The sequence below is a fragment of the Pristiophorus japonicus genome, unplaced genomic scaffold (genome assembly GCF_044704955.1).
Source record: "Pristiophorus japonicus isolate sPriJap1 unplaced genomic scaffold, sPriJap1.hap1 HAP1_SCAFFOLD_228, whole genome shotgun sequence".
Taxonomy (NCBI): Eukaryota; Metazoa; Chordata; class Chondrichthyes; family Pristiophoridae; genus Pristiophorus; species Pristiophorus japonicus.
The window spans coordinates 54,326-70,479 of NW_027251994.1; the positions used below are offsets into that span (position 1 = coordinate 54,326).

The 16,154-nt window shown below is 58.0% G+C and overlaps 1 protein-coding gene across 4 annotated transcripts in view; it reads left to right on the forward strand.

The window, feature by feature from the left end:
* Window positions 1-16,154, forward strand: part of LOC139245656 (hepatitis A virus cellular receptor 1-like) — a 96,141-nt gene that overhangs the window by 30,067 nt on the left and 49,920 nt on the right. For 3 of the 4 annotated variants that reach the window (XR_011590042.1, XR_011590043.1, XM_070871237.1), the window contains 2 exons: window positions 1,368-1,475; window positions 2,273-2,380. The exons of the other annotated variant lie outside the window; for it this stretch is intronic. Coding sequence is in view for 1 of the 3 variants with exons in the window: in XM_070871237.1 (XP_070727338.1) it covers window positions 1,368-1,475; window positions 2,273-2,380 (216 nt within the window). In the remaining 2 variants the exon portion in view is untranslated. The remainder of the gene's footprint in view (window positions 1-1,367; window positions 1,476-2,272; window positions 2,381-16,154) is intronic. 4 annotated transcript variants of the gene reach the window in all.

Genomic DNA, 16,154 nt, shown 5'->3' on the forward strand with positions numbered 1-16,154 from the left:
CATTTTTTCAGTGCCCTTCCTGGCAACCAGAACTTCTATATCCAGCTGAGAGAGCGGATAGGGAGGGGTGTAGGGACTGGAGGGGGTTACAGAGATAGGGAGGGGTTTAGGGGCTGGAGGGGGATACAGAGATAGGGAGGTGTGTAGGGGCTGGAGGGGGTTACAGAGATGGGGAGGGGTTTAGGGGCTGGAGGGGGATACAGAGATAGGGAGGGGTGCAGGGGATGGAGGGGGTTACAGAGATAGGAAGGGTGCAGTGGCTGGAGGGGGTTACAGAGATAGGGAGGGGTGTAGGGGTCTGGAGGAGGTTACAGAGCTAGTGAGGGATGTATGAGCTGGAGGGGGTTTCAGAGATAGGGAGGGGTGTAGGGGCTGGAGGGGTTTACAGAGACAGGGAGGGGTGTAGGGGCTGGAGGAGGTTACAGAGATAGGGACGGGTGTAGGGGCTGGAGGAGGCTACAGATATAGGGAAGGGGTAGGTTCTGGAGGGGGTTACTGAGATAGGGACAGGTGTTGGAGCCGGAGTAGGTTACAGAGATAGGGAGGGGTGTAGGGGCTGGAGCGGGTTCCAGAGATAGGGAGGGTTGTAGGGGCTGGAGGAGGTTACAGAGATAGGGAGGGGTGAAGGGGCTGGAGGAGGTTTCTGAGATAGGGAGGGGTGTAGGGGCTGAAGGATGTTACAGAGATAGGGAGGGGTGGAGGGGCTGGATGGGGTTGCAGAGATAGGGAGGGGTTTCGGTGCTGGAGGAGGTTACAGAGATAGGGAGGAGTGTAGGTGCTGGAGGGGGTTACAGAGACAGGGAGGGGTGTAGGGGTTGGAGGGGGTTACAGAGATAGGGAGGGGTGTAGGGGCTGGAGGAGGATACAGAGATAGGGAGGGGTGTAGGGGTCTGGAGGAGGTTACAGACATAGGGTGGGGTGTCGTGGCTGGAAGAGGTTACAGAGATAGGGAGGGGTGTAGGGGCTGGAGGAGGTTACAGAGATAGGGGGGGTGTAGGGGCTGGAGGTGGTTACAGAGATAGGGAGGGATGTAGGGGCTGGAGGAGGTTACAGAGATAGGGAGGGGTGTAGGGGCTGGAGGGGGTTACAGAGATAGGGAGGGGTGTAGGGGCTGGAGGGGGTTACAGAGATAGGGAGTGGTGTAGGGGCTGGAGGGGGTTACAGAGATAGCGAGGGGTAGAGTGGCTGGAGGGGTTTACAGAGATAGGGAGGGGTCTAGTGGCTGGAGGAGGTTACAGAGATAGGGAGGGGTGTAGGGGCTGGAGGTGGTTACAGAGATAGGGAGGGAGCGGGGTCGAGGACCATGGAGGATTTGAAAACAAGGAGGATTAAATTGACCTCACCTAACTGCTTCTCTCTACCCTCAGGTACAATGACCACAACAATGACGGTGCTCAGTGACACAACTTTAGTGACAGCTGTCAGTACACCTGGGGTCTCGACCACACTCACTGCTGACCATTCAACCCTCCCGGGTAAGCACGACCTCGGTCATTGTTGCTTTGTTCACTGCTGCAGGGTCGGAGGGGTCTGGGAGTCCTTCAGACAGAAGGAAAAGAAAATAAGACTCCCATTTATACAGTGCCCTTCCTGGCGACCAGAACTTCTACATCCAGCTGAGAGAGCGGATAGGGAGGGGTGTAGGGGCTGGAGGGGTTACAGAGATAGGGAGGGGTGTAGGGGCTGGAGGAGGTTACAGAGATAGGGAGGGGTGTAGGGGCTGGAGGTGGTTACAGAGATAGGGAAGGGTGTAGGGGCTGGAGGAGGTTACAGAGATAGGGAGGGATGTAGGGGCTGGAGGAGGTTACAGAGATAGGGAGGGGTGTAGGGGCTGGAGTGGGTTACAGAGATAGGGAGGGGTGTAGTGGCTGGAGGGGGTTACAGAGATAGGGAGGGGTGTAGGGGCTGGAGGGGGTTACAGAAATAGGGAGGGGTGTAGTGGCTGGAGGGGGTTACACTGATAGGGAGTGGTGTAGGGGCTGGAGTGGGTTACAGAGATAGGGAGGGATGTCGGGGCTGGAGGGGGTTACAGAGATAGCGAGGGGTATAGGGGCTGGAGGGGTTTACAGAGATAGGGAGGGGTCTAGTGGCTGGAGGAGGTTACAGAGATAGGGAGGGGTCTAGTGGCTGGAGGAGGTTACACAGATAGGGAGTGGTGTAGGGGCCGGAGGGGGTTACAGAGATAGGGAGGGAGCGGGGTCGAGGACCATGGAGGATTTGAAAACAAGGAGGATTAAATTGACCTCACCTAACTGCTTCTCTCTACCCTCAGGTACAATGACCACACCAATGAAGGTGCTCAGTGACACAACTTTAGTGACAGCTGTCAGTACACCTGGGGTCCCGACCACACTCACTGCTGACCATTCAACCCTCCCGGGTAAGCACGACCTCGGTCATTGTTGCTTTGTTCACTGCTGCAGGGTCGGAGGGGTCTGGGAGTTTCTCAGACAGAAGGATAAGAAAATAAGACTCACATTTTTTCAGTGCCCTTCCTGGCAACCAGAACTTCTATATCCAGCTGAGAGAGCGGATAGGGAGGGGTGTAGGGACTGGAGGGGGTTACAGAGATAGGGAGGGGTTTAGGGGCTGGAGGGGGATACAGAGATAGGGAGGTGTGTAGGGGCTGGAGGGGGTTACAGAGATGGGGAGGGGTTTAGGGGCTGGAGGGGGATACAGAGATAGGGAGGGGTGTAGGGGATGGAGGGGGTTACAGAGATAGGAAGGGTGCAGTGGCTGGAGGGGGTTACAGAGATAGGGAGGGGTGTAGGGGTCTGGAGGAGGTTACAGAGCTAGTGAGGGATGTATGAGCTGGAGGGGGTTTCAGAGATAGGGAGGGGTGTAGGGGCTGGAGGGGTTTACAGAGACAGGGAGGGGTGTAGGGGCTGGAGGAGGTTACAGAGATAGGGACGGGTGTAGGGGCTGGAGGAGGCTACAGATATAGGGAAGGGGTAGGTTCTGGAGGGGGTTACTGAGATAGGGACAGGTGTTGGAGCCGGAGTAGGTTACAGAGATAGGGAGGGGTGTAGGGGCTGGAGCGGGTTCCAGAGATAGGGAGGGTTGTAGGGGCTGGAGGAGGTTACAGAGATAGGGAGGGGTGAAGGGGCTGGAGGAGGTTTCTGAGATAGGGAGGGGTGTAGGGGCTGAAGGATGTTACAGAGATAGGGAGGGGTGGAGGGGCTGGATGGGGTTGCAGAGATAGGGAGGGGTTTCGGTGCTGGAGGAGGTTACAGAGATAGGGAGGAGTGTAGGTGCTGGAGGGGGTTACAGAGACAGGGAGGGGTGTAGGGGTTGGAGGGGGTTACAGAGATAGGGAGGGGTGTAGGGGCTGGAGGAGGATACAGAGATAGGGAGGGGTGTAGGGGTCTGGAGGAGGTTACAGACATAGGGTGGGGTGTCGTGGCTGGAAGAGGTTACAGAGATAGGGAGGGGTGTAGGGGCTGGAGGAGGTTACAGAGATAGGGGGGGTGTAGGGGCTGGAGGTGGTTACAGAGATAGGGAGGGATGTAGGGGCTGGAGGAGGTTACAGAGATAGGGAGGGGTGTAGGGGCTGGAGGGGGTTACAGAGATAGGGAGGGGTGTAGGGGCTGGAGGGGGTTACAGAGATAGGGAGAGGTGTAGGGGCTGGAGGGTGTTACAGAGATAGGGAGTGGTGTAGGGGCTGGAGGGGGTTACAGAGATAGCGAGGGGTAGAGTGGCTGGAGGGGTTTACAGAGATAGGGAGGGGTCTAGTGGCTGGAGGAGGTTACAGAGATAGGGAGGGGTGTAGGGGCTGGAGGGTGTTACAGAGATAGGGAGTGGTGTAGGGGCCGGAGGGGGTTACAGAGATAGGGAGGGAGCGGGGTTCGAGGGCCATGGAGGATTTGAAAACAAGGAGGATTAAATTGACCTCACCTAACTGCTTCTCTCTCCCTCAGGTACAATGACCACAACAATGACGGTGCTCAGTGACACAACTTTAGTGACAGCTGTCAGTACACCTGGGGTCTCGACCACACTCACTGCTGACCATTCAACCCTCCCGGGTAAGCACGACCTCGGTCATTGTTGCTTTGTTCACTGCTGCAGGGTCGGAGGGGTCTGGGAGTCCTTCAGACAGAAGGAAAAGAAAATAAGACTCCCATTTATACAGTGCCCTTCCTGGCGACCAGAACTTCTACATCCAGCTGAGAGAGCGGATAGGGAGGGGTGTAGGGGCTGGAGGGGTTACAGAGATAGGGAGGGGTGTAGGGGCTGGAGGAGGTTACAGAGATAGGGAGGGGTGTAGGGGCTGGAGGGGGTTACAGAGATAGGGAAGGGTGTAGGGGCTGGAGGAGGTTACAGAGATAGGGAGGGATGTAGGGGCTGGAGGAGGTTACAGAGATAGGGAGGGGTGTAGGGGCTGGAGTGGGTTACAGAGATAGGGAGGGGTGTAGTGGCTGGAGGGGGTTACAGAGATAGGGAGGGGTGTAGGGGCTGGAGGAGGTTACAGAGATAGGGAGAGGTGTAGGGGCTGGAGGGGGTTACACTGATAGGGAGTGGTGTAGGGGCTGGAGTGGGTTACAGAGATAGGGAGGGATGTCGGGGCTGGAGGGGGTTACAGAGATAGCGAGGGGTATAGGGGCTGGAGGGGTTTACAGAGATAGGGAGGGGTCTAGTGGCTGGAGGAGGTTACAGAGATAGGGAGGGGTCTAGTGGCTGGAGGAGGTTACACAGATAGGGAGTGGTGTAGGGGCCGGAGGGGGTTACAGAGATAGGGAGGGGTGTAGGGGCTGGAGGAGGTTACAGAGATAGGGAGGGGTGTCGGGGCTGGAGGAGGTTACAGAGATAGGGAGTGGTGTAGGGGCCGGAGGGGGTTACAGAGATAGGGAGGGAGCGGGGTTCGAGGACCATGGAGGATTTGAAAACAAGGAGGATTAAATTGACCTCACCTAACTGCTTCTCTCTCCCCTCAGGTACAATGACCACACCAATGACGGTGCTCAGTGACACAACTTTAGTGACAGCTGTCAGTACACCTGGGGTCTCGACCACACTCACTGCTGACCATTCAACCCTCCCGGGTAAGCACGACCTCGGTCATTGTTGCTTTGTTCACTGCTGCAGGGTCGGAGGGGTCTGGGAGTCCCTAAGACAGAAGGATATGAAAATAAGACTCCCATTTATACAGTGCCCTTCCTGGCGACCAGAACTTCTACACCCAGTTGAGAGAGCGGATAGGGAGGGGTGTAGGGGCTGGAGGGGTTACAGAGATAGGGAGGGGTGTAGGGGCTGGAGGAGGTTACAGAGATAGGGAGGGGTGTAGGGGCTGGAGGGGGTTACAGAGATAGGGAAGGGTGTAGGGGCTGGAGGAGGTTACAGAGATAGGGAGGGGTGTAGGGGCTGGAGAGGGATACAGAGATCGGGAGGGGTGTAGGGGCTGGAGGAGGATACAGAGATAGGGAGGGGTGTAGGGGCTGGAGGAGGTTACAGAGATAGGGAGGGGTGTAGGGGCTGGAGGGGGTTACAGAGATAGGGAGGGGTGTAGGGAGTAGAGGGGTTACAGAGATAGGGAGGGGTGTAGGGGCTGGAGGAGGTTACAGAGATAGGGACGGGTGTAGGGGCTGGAGGAGGCTACAGATATAGGGAAGGGGTAGGTTCTGGAGGGGGTTACTGAGATAGGGAGGGGTGAAGGGGCTGGAGGAGGTTACAGAGATAGGGAGGGGTGTAGGGGCTGGAGGGGGTTACAGAGATAGGGAGGGGTGTAGGGACTGGAGGGGTTACAGAGATAGGGAGGGGTGTAGGGGCTGGAGGAGGTTACAGAGATAGGGACGGGTGTAGGGGCTGGAAGAGGCTACAGATATAGGGAAGGGGTAGGTTCTGGAGGGGGTTACTGAGATAGGGAGGGGTGAAGGGGTTGGAGCAGGTTGCAGAGATAGGGAGGGTTGTAGGGGCTGGAGGAGGTTACAGAGATAGGGAGGGGTGTAGGGGCTGGAGCGGGTACCAGAGATAGGGAGGGTTGTAGGGGCTGGAGGAGGTTACAGAGATAGGGAGGGGTGAAGGGGTTGGAGGAGGTTTCTGAGATAGGGAGGGGTGAAGGGGCTGGAGGAGGTTTCTGAGATAGGGAGGGGTATAGGGGCTGGAGGGGGTTACAGAGACAGGGAGGGGTGTAAGGGTTGGAGGGGGTTACAGAGATAGGGAGGGGTGTAGGGGCTGGAGGAGGATATAGAGATAGGGAGGGGTGTAGGGGTCTGGAGGAGGTTACAGAGATGGGGTGGGGTTTAGGGGCTGGAGGGGGTTACAGAGATAGGGAGGGGTGTAGGGGCTGGAGGAGGTTACAGAGATAGGGAAGGGTGTAGGGGCTGGAGGGGGTTACAGAGATAGGGAGGGGTGTAGGGGCTGGAGGGGGTTACAGAGATAGGGAGGGGTGTAGGGGCTGGAGGTGGTTACAGAGATAGGGAGGGAGCGGGGTCGAGGGCCATGGAGGATTTGAAAACAAGGAGGATTAAATTGACCTCACCTAACTGCTTCTCTCTCCCCTCAGGTACAATGACCACACCAATGACGGTGCTCAGTGACACAACTTTAGTGACAGCTGTCAGTACACCTGGGGTCTCGACCACACTCACTGCTGACCATTCAACCCTCCCGGGTAAGCACGACCTCGGTCATTGTTGCTTTGTTCACTGCTGCAGGGTCGGAGGGGTCTGGGAGTCCCTCAGACAGAAGGATAAGAAAATAAGACTCCCATTTATACAGTGCCCTTCCTGGCAACCAGAACTTCTATATCCAGCTGAGAGAGCGGATAGGGAGGGGTGTAGGGACTGGAGGGGGTTACAGAGATCGGGAGGGGTTTAGGGGCTGGAGGGGGATACAGAGATAGGGAGGTGTGTAGGGGCTGGAGGGGGTTACAGAGATGGGGAGGGGTTTAGGGGCTGGAGGGGGATACAGAGATCGGGAGGGGTGTAGGGGATGGAGGGGGTTACAGAGATGAGAAGGGTGTCGGGGCTGGAGGTGGTTACAGAGATAGGGAGGGGTGTAGGGGCTGGAGGTGATTACACAGATAGGGAGGGTTGTAGCGGCTGGAGGAGGTTACAGAGATAGGGAGGGTGTAGGGGCTGGAGGGGGTTACAGAGATAGGGAGGGGTGTAGGGGCTGGAGGGGGTTACAGAGATAGGGAGGTGTGTCGGGGTTTGAGGAGTTTACACAGATAGGGAGTGGTGTAGGTGCTGGAGGGGTTTACGGAGATAGGGAGGGGTGTAGTGGCTGGAGGGGCTTATAGAGATAGGGAGGGCTGTAGGGGCTGGAGGAGGTTACAGAGATAGCGAGGGGTGTAGGGGCTGGAGGAGGTTACAGAGATAGGGAGGGGTGTCGGGGCTGGGGAGGGTTACAGAGATCGGGAGGGGTGTAGGGCCTGGAGGTGGTTACAGAGATAGGGAGAGGTGTAGGGGCTGGAGGAGGTTACAGAGATAGCGAGGGGTGTAGGGGCTGGAGGAGGTTACAGAGATAGGGAGGGATGTAGGGGCTGGAGGTGGTTACAGAGATAGGGAGAGGTGTAGGGCCTGGAGGTGGTTACAGAGATAGGGAGGGGTGTAGGGGCTGGAGGAGGTTACAGAGATAGGGAGGGGTGTAGCGGCTGGAGGAGGTTCCAGATATAGGGAGGGGTGTAGGGGCTGGAGGAGGTTACAGAGATAGGGAGAGGTGTAGGGGCTGGAGGAGGTTATAGAGATAGGGAGGTGTGTAGGGGCTGGAGGGGGTAACAGAGATAGGGAGGGTTTAGGGGCTGGAGGGGGTTACAGAGATAGGGAGGGGTGTAGGGGCTGGAGGGGGTTACAGAGATAGGGAGGTGTGTCGGGGTTTGAGGAGGTTACACAGATAGGGAGTAGTGTAGGTGCTGGAGGGGTTTACAGAGATAGGGAGGGGTGTAGTGGCTGGAGGGGCTTATAGAGATAGGGAGGGCTGTAGGGGCTGGAGGAGGTTACAGAGATAGCGAGGGGTGTAGGGGCTGGAGGAGGTTACAGAGATAGGGAGGGGTGTCGGGGCTGGGGAGGGTTACAGAGATCGGGAGGGGTGTAGGGCCTGGAGGTGGTTACAGAGATAGGGAGAGGTGTAGGGGCTGGAGGAGGTTACAGAGATAGCGAGGGGTGTAGGGGCTGGAGGAGGTTACAGAGATAGGGAGGGATGTAGGGGCTGGAGGTGGTTACAGAGATAGGGAGAGGTGTAGGGCCTGGAGGTGGTTACAGAGATAGGGAGGGGTGTAGGGGCTGGAGGAGGTTACAGAGATAGGGAGGGGTGTAGTGACTGGAGGAGGTTACAGAGATAGGGAGGGGTGTAGGGGCTGGAGAAGGTCACAGAGATAGGGAGGGGTGTAGCGACTGGACGAGGTTACAGAGATAGGGAGGGGTGTAGGGGCTGGAGGAGGTTACAGAGATAGGGAGGGGTGTAGGGGCTGGAGGGGGTTACAGAGATAGGGAGGGGTGTAGGGGCTGGAGGTGGTAACAGAGATCGGGAGGGGTGTAGAGGCTGGAGGGGGTTTCAGTGATAGGGAGGGGTGTAGGGGCTGGAGGGGGTTACAGAGATAGGGAGGGGTGTAGGGGCTAGAGGGGGTTACAGAGATAGGGAGGGGTGTAGGGGCTGGAGGGGGTTACAGAGATAGGGAGGGGTGTAGGGGCTGGAGGGTGTTGCAGAGATAGGGAGGGGTGTAGTGGCTGGAGGGGCTTATAGAGATAGGGAGGGCTGTAGGGGCTGGAGGAGGTTACAGAGATAGGGAGGGGTGTAGCAGCTGGAGAGGGTTACAGAGATAGGGAAGGGTGTAGGGGCTGGAGGGGGTTACAGAGATAGGGAGGGGTGTAGGGGCTGTAGGAGGTTACAGAGATATGGAGGGGTGTAGGGGCTGGAGGAGGTTACAGAGATAGGGAGGGGTGTAGGGTCTGGAGGAGGTTACAGAGATAGGGAGGGGTGTAGGGGCTGGAGGAGGTTACAGAGATAGGGAGGGGTGTAGGGGCCTGTGGAGGTTACAGAGATAGGGAGGGGTCTATGGGCTGGAGGCGGTTACAGAGATAGGGAGCGGTGTAGGGGCTGGAGGTGGTTACACAGATAGGGAGTGGTGTAGGGGCTGGAGGAGTTTACAGAGATAGGGAGGGGTATAGGGGCTGGAGGAGGTTACAGTGATAGGGAGGAGTGTCGGGGTTTGAGGAGGTGACAGAGATATGGATGGGTGTAGGGGCTGGAGGAGGTTACAGAGATAGGGAGGGGTGTAGGGGCTGCAGGTGGTTACAGAGATAGGGAGGAGTGTCGGGGTTTGAGGAGGTGACAGAGATATGGATGGGTGTAGGGGCTGGAGGAGGTTACAGAGATAGGGAGGGGTGTAGGGGCTGGAGGTGATAACAGAGATAGGGAGGGCTGTAGGGGCTGGAGGAGGTTGCAGAGATAGGGAGGAGTGTCGGGGCTGGAGGGGGTTACAGAGATCGGGAGGGGTGTAGGGGCTGGAGGAGGTTACAGAGATAGGGAGGGGTGTAGGGGCTGGAGGGGGTTACAGAGTTAGGGAGGGGTGTAGGGACTGGAGGAGGTTACGGAGATAGGGAGGGGTGTCGGGGCTGGAGGGGGTTACAGAGATCGGGAGGGGTGTAGGGGCTGGAGGAGGTTACAGAGATATGGAGGGGTGTAGGGGCTGGAGGGGGTTACAGAGATAGGGAGGAGTGTCGGGGCTGGAGGGGGTTACAGAGATCGGGAGGGGTGTAGGGACTGGAGGAGGTTACAGAGATAGGGAGGAGTGTCGGGGCTGGAGGGGGTTACAGAGATCGGGAGGGGTGTAGGGGCTGGAGGAGGTTACAGAGATAGGGAGGGGTGTAGGGGCTGGAGGGGGTTACAGAGTTAGGGAGGGGGTGTAGGGGCTGGAGGGGGTTACAGAGTTAGGGAGGGGTGTAGGGGCTGGAAAAAGTCACAGAGATACGGAGGGGTATAGGGGCTGGAGGGGGTTACAGAGATAGGGAGGGGTGTAGGGGCTGGAGGTGGTTACAGAGATAGGGAGATGTGTAGGGCCTGGAGGTGGTTACAGAGATAGGGAGGGGTGTAGGGGCTGGAGGAGGTTACAGAGATAGGGAGGGGTGTAGTGGCTGGAGGAGGTTACAGAGATAGGGAAGGGTGTAGGGGCTGGAGAAGGTCACAGAGATTGGGAGGTGTGTAGGGGCTGGAGGAGGTTACAGAGATGAGAAGGGTGTCGGGGCTGGAGGTGGTTACAGAGATAGGGAGGGGTGTAGGGGCTGGAGGTGATTACACAGATAGGGAGGGGTGTAGCGGCTGGAGGAGGTTACAGAGATAGGGAGGGGTGTAGGGGCTGGAGGAGGTTACAGAGATATGGAGAGGTGTAGAGGCTGGAGGAGGTTATAGAGATAGGGAGGTGTGTAGGGGCTGGAGGGGGTTACAGAGATAGGGAGGGTGTAGGGGCTGGAGGAGGTTACAGAGATAGGGAGGGGTGTAGGGGCTGGAGGGGGTTACAGAGATAGGGAGGTGTGTCGGGGTTTGAGGAGGTTACACAGATAGGGAGTGGTGTAGGTGCTGGAGGGGTTTACGGAGACAGGGAGGGGTGTAGTGGCTGGAGGGGCTTATAGAGATAGGGAGGGCTGTAGGGGCTGGAGGAGGTTACAGAGATAGCGAGAGGTGTAGGGGCTGGAGGAGGTTACAGAGATAGGGAGGGGTGTCGGGGCTGGGGAGGGTTACAGAGATCGGGAGGGGTGTAGGGCCTGGATGTGGTTACAGAGATAGGGAGAGGTGTAGGGGCTGGAGGAGGTTACAGAGATAGCGAGGGGTGTAGGGGCTGGAGGAGGTTACAGAGATAGGGTGGGATGTAGGGGCTGGAGGTGGTTACAGAGATAGGGAGAGATGTAGGGCCTGGAGGTGGTTACAGAGATAGGGAGGGGTGTAGGGGCTGGAGGAGGTGACAGAGATAGGGAGGGGTGTAGTGGCTGGAGGAGGTTACAGAGATAGGGAGAGTAGTAGGGGCTGGAGAAGGTCACAGAGATAGGGAGGGGTGTAGCGACTGGACGAGGTTACAGAGATAGGGAGGGGTGTAGGGGCTGGAGGAGGATACAGAGATAGGGAGGGGTGTAGGGGCTGGAGGGGGTTACAGAGATAGGGAGGGGTGTAGGGGCTGGAGGTGGTAACAGAGATCGGGAGGGGTGTAGAGGCTGGAGGGGGTTTCAGTGATAGGGAGGGGTGTAGGGGCTGGAGGGGGTTACAGAGATAGGGAGGGGTGTAGGGGCTGGAGGGGGTTACAGAGATAGGGAGGGGTGTAGGGGCTGGAGGGGGTTACAGAGATAGGGAGGGGTGTAGGGGCTGTAGGAGGTTACAGAGATATGGAGGGGTGTAGGGGCTGGAGGAGGTTACAGAGATAGGGTGCAGTGTAGAGGTTGGAGGAGGTTACTTAGATAGGGAGGGGTGTAGGGGCTGGAGGACGTTACAGAGATAGGGAGGGGTGTAGGGGCTGGAGGGGGTTACAGAGTTAGGGAGGGGGTGTAGGGGCTGGAGGGGGTTACAGAGTTAGGGAGGGGTGTAGGGGCTGGAAAATGTCACAGAGATAGGGAGGGGTGTAGGGGCTGGAGGGGGTTACAGAGATAGGGAGGGGTGTAGGGGCTGGAGGAGGTTACAGAGATAGGGAGGGGTGTAGGGGCTGGATGGGGTTACAGAGATAGGGAGGAGTGTCGGGGTTTGAGGAGGTTACAGAGATAGGGAGGGGTTTAGGGGCTGGAGGAGGTTAGAGATATGGAGGGGTGTAAGTGCTGGAGGAGGTTACAGAGATAGGGTGCAGTGTAGAGGTTGGAGGAGGTTACTTAGATAGGGAGGGGTGTAGGGGCTGGAGGAGGTTACAGAGATAGGGAGGGGTGTAGGGGCTGGAGGAGGTTACAGAGATAGGGAGGTGTGTCGGGGCTGGAGGTGGTTACACAGATAGGGAGGGGTGTAGGGGCTGGAGGTGATTACAGAGCTAGGGAGGGGTGAAGGGGCTGGAGGAGGTTACAGAGATAGGGAAGGGTGTAGGGGCTGGAGAAGGTCACAGAGATAGGGAGGGGTGTAGGGGCTGGAGGAGGTTACAGAGATAGGGAGGGGTGTAGGGGCTGGAGGGGGTTACAAAGATAGGGAAGGGTGTAGGGGCTGGAGGGGGTTACAGAGATAGGGAGGGGTGTAGCGGCTGGAGGAGGTTACAGAGATAGGGAGGGGTGTAGGGGCTGGATGAGATTACAGAGATAGGGAGGGGTGCAGGGGCTGGAGGAGGTTACAGAGATAGTGAGAGGTGTAGGGGCTGGAGGAGGTTACAGAGATAGGGAGGGGTGTAGGGGTCTGGAGGAGGCTACAGAGATAGGGAGGGGTGTAGGGTCTGGAGGAGGTTACAGAGATAGGGAGGGGTGTAGTGGCTGGAGGGGGTGACAGAGATAGGGAGGGGTGTAGGGGCTGGAGGGGGTTACAGAGATAGGGAGGGGTGTCGGGGCTGGAGGAGGTTACAGTGATAGGGAGGGGTGTAGGGGCTGGAGGGGGTTACAGAGATAGGGAGGGAGCGGGGTTCGAGGGGGTTACAGAGATAGGGAGGGGTGTAGGGGCTGGAGGAGGTTACAGAGATCGGGTGGGAGCGGGGTTCGAGGGGGTTACAGAGCTAGGGAGGGGTGAAGGGGCTGGAGGAGGTTACAGAGATAGGGAGGGGTGTAGGGGCTGGAGAAGGTCACAGAGATAGGGAGGGATGTAGGGGCTGGAGAAGGTCGCAGAGATAGGGAGGGGTGTAGGGGCTGGAGGAGGTTACAGAGATAGGGAGGGGTGTAGGGGCTGGAGGGGGTTACAAAGATAGGGAAGGGTGTAGGGGCTGGAGGGGGTTACAGAGATAGGGAGGGGTGTAGCGGCTGGAGGAGGTTACAGAGATAGGGAGGGGTGTAGGGGCTGGAGAAGGTCACAGAGATAGGGAGGGATGTAGGGGCTGGAGAAGGTCGCAGAGATAGGGAGGGGTGTAGGGGCTGGAGGAGGTTACAGAGATAGGGAGGGGTGTAGGGGCTGGACGGGGTTACAAAGATAGGGAAGGGTGTCGGGGCTGGAGGGGGTGACAGAGATAGGGAGGGGTGTAGCGGCTGGAGGAGGTTACAGAGATAGGGAGGGGTGTAGGGGCTGGATGAGATTACAGAGATAGGGAGGGGTGCAGGGGCTGGAGGAGGTTACAGAGATAGTGAGAGGTGTAGGGGCTGGAGGAGGTTACAGAGATAGGGAGGGGTGTAGGGGTCTGGAGGAGGCTACAGAGATAGGGAGGGGTGTAGGGTCTGGAGGAGGTTACAGAGATAGGGAGGGGTGTAGGGGCTGGAGGGGGTTACAGAGATAGGGAGGGGTGTAGGGGCTGGAGGGGGTTACAGAGATAGGGAGGGGTGTCGGGGCTGGAGGAGGTTACAGTGATAGGGAGGGGTGTAGGGGCTGGAGCGGGTTACAGAGATAGGGAGGGAGCGGGGTTCGAGGGGGTTACAGAGATAGGGAGGGGTGTAGGGGCTGGAGGAGGTTACAGAGATCGGGAGGGATGTAGGGGCTGGAGGAGGTTACAGAGATCGGGAGGGGTGTCGGGGCTGGAGGTGGTTACTGAGATAGGGAGGGGTGTAGGGGCTGGAGGAGGTTACAGAGATAGGGAGGGATGTAGGGGCTGGAGGGGGTTACAGAGATAGGGAGGGGTAGGTTCTGGAGGGGGTTACTGAGATAGGGAGGGGTGAAGGGGTTGGAGGAGGTTGCAGAGATAGGGAGGGGTGTAGGGGCTGGAGGGAGTTACAGAGATAGGGAGGGGTGTAGGGGCTCGAGGGGGTTAAAGAGAGAGGGAGGGGTGTCGGGGCTGGAGGAGGTTACAGAGATAGGGAGGTTTGTAGGGGCTGGAGGGGGTTACAGAGATAGGGAGGGGTGTAGGGGCTCGAGGGGGTTACAGAGATAGGGAGGGGTGTAGGGGCTGGAGGAGGTTACAGAGATAGGGAGTGGTGTAGGGGCCGGAGGGGGTTACAGAGATAGGGAGGGGTGTAGGGTGTGGAGGAGGTTACAGAGATAGGGAGGGGTGTAGGGGCTGGAGGTGGTTACAGAGATAGGGAGGGGTGTAGGGGCTGGAGGTGGTTACAGAGATAGGGAGGGAGCGGGGTCGAGGGCCATGGAGGATTTGAAAACATGGAGGATTAAATTGACCTCACCTAACTGCTTCTCTCTCCCTCAGGTACAATGACCACACCAATGACGGTGCTCAGTGACACAACTTTAGTGACAGCTGTCAGTACACCTGGGGTCTCGACCACACTCACTGCTGACCATTCAACCCTCCCGGGTAAGCACGACCTCGGTCATTGTTGCTTTGTTCACTGCTGCAGGGTCGGAGGGGTCTGGGAGTCCCTCAGACAGAAGGAAAAGAAAATAAGACTCCCACTTATACAGTGCCCTTCCTGGCGACCAGAACTTCTACATCCAGCTGAGAGAGCGGATAGGGAGGGTTGTAGGGGCTGGAGGGGTTACAGAGATAGGGAGGGGTGTAGGGGCTGGAGGAGGTTACAGAGATAGGGAGGGATGTAGGGGCTGGAGAAGGTTACAGAGATAGGGAGGGATGTAGGGGCTGGAGGAGGTTACAGAGATAGGGAGGGGTGTAGGGGCTGGAGGGGGTTACAGAGATAGGGAGGGGTGTAGGGGCTGTAGGAGGTTATAAAGATGGGGAGGGTTGTAGGGGTGGAGGAGGTTACAGAGATAGGGAGGGGTGTAGGGTCTGGAGGAGGTTACAGAGATAGGGAGGGGTGTAGGGGCTGGAGGAGGTTACAGAGATAGGGAGGGGTGTAGGGGCCTGTGGAGGTTACAGAGATAGGGAGGGGTGTAGGGGCTGGAGGAGGTTACAGAGATAGGGAGGGGTGTAGGGACTGGAGGTGGTTACACAGATAGGGAGTGGTGTAGGGGCTGGAGGAGTTTACAGAGATAGGGAGGGGTATAGGGGCTGGAGGAGGTTACAGTGATAGGGAGGAGTGTCGGGGTTTGAGGAGGTGACAGAGATATGGATGGGTGTAGGGGCTGGAGGAGGTTACAGAGATAGGGAGGGGTGTAGGGGCTGCAGGTGGTTACAGAGATAGGGAGGAGTGTCGGGGTTTGAGGAGGTGACAGAGATATGGATGGGTGTAGGGGCTGGAGGAGGTTACAGAGATAGTGAGGGGTGTAGGGGCTGGAGGTGATAACAGAGATAGGGAGGGCTGTAGGGGCTGGAGGAGGTTACAGAGATAGGGAGGAGTGTCGGGGCTGGAGGGGGTTACAGAGATCGGGATGGGTGTAGGGGCTGGAGGAGGTTACAGAGATAGGGAGGGGTGTAGGGGCTGGAGGGGGTTACAAAGTTAGGGAGGGGTGTAGGGACTGGAGGAGGTTACTGAGATAGGGAGGGGTGTCGGGGCTGGAGGGGGTTACAGAGATCGGGAGGGGTGTAGCGGCTGGAGGAGGTTACAGAGATAGGGAGGGGTGTAGGGGCTGGAGGGGGTTACAGAGATAGGGAGGAGTGTCGGGGCTGGAGGGGGTTACAGAGATCGGGAGGGGTGTAGGGACTGGAGGAGGTTACAGAGATAGGGAGGAGTGTCGGGGCTGGAGGGGGTTACAGAGATCGGGAGGGGTGTAGGGGCTGGAGGAGGTTACAGAGATAGGGAGGGGTGTAGGGGCTGGAGGGGGTTACAGGGTTAGGGAGGGGGTGTAGGGGCTGGAGGGGGTTACAGAGTTAGGGAGGGGTGTAGGGGCTGGAAAAAGTCACAGAGATAGGGAGGGGTGTAGGGGCTGGAGGGGGTTACAGAGATAGGGAGGGGTGTAGGGGCTGGAGGAGGTTACAGAGATAGGGAGGGGTGTAGGGGCTGGAGGAGGTTACAGAGATAGGGAGGAGTGTCGGGGTTTGAGGAGGTTACAGAGATAGGGAGGGGTTTAGGGGCTGGAGGAGGTTAGAGATATGGAGGGGTGTAAGTGCTGGAGGAGGTTACAGAGATAGGGAGGGATGTAGGGGCTGGAGGAGGTTACAGAGATAGGGAGGTGTGTCGGGGCTGGAGGTGGTTACACAGATAGGGAGGGGTGTAGGGGCTGGAGGTGATTACAGAGCTAGGGAGGGGTGAAGGGGCTGGAGGAGGTTACAGAGATAGGGAAGGGTGTAGGGGCTGGAGAAGGTCACAGAGATAGGGAGGGATGTAGGGGCTGGAGAA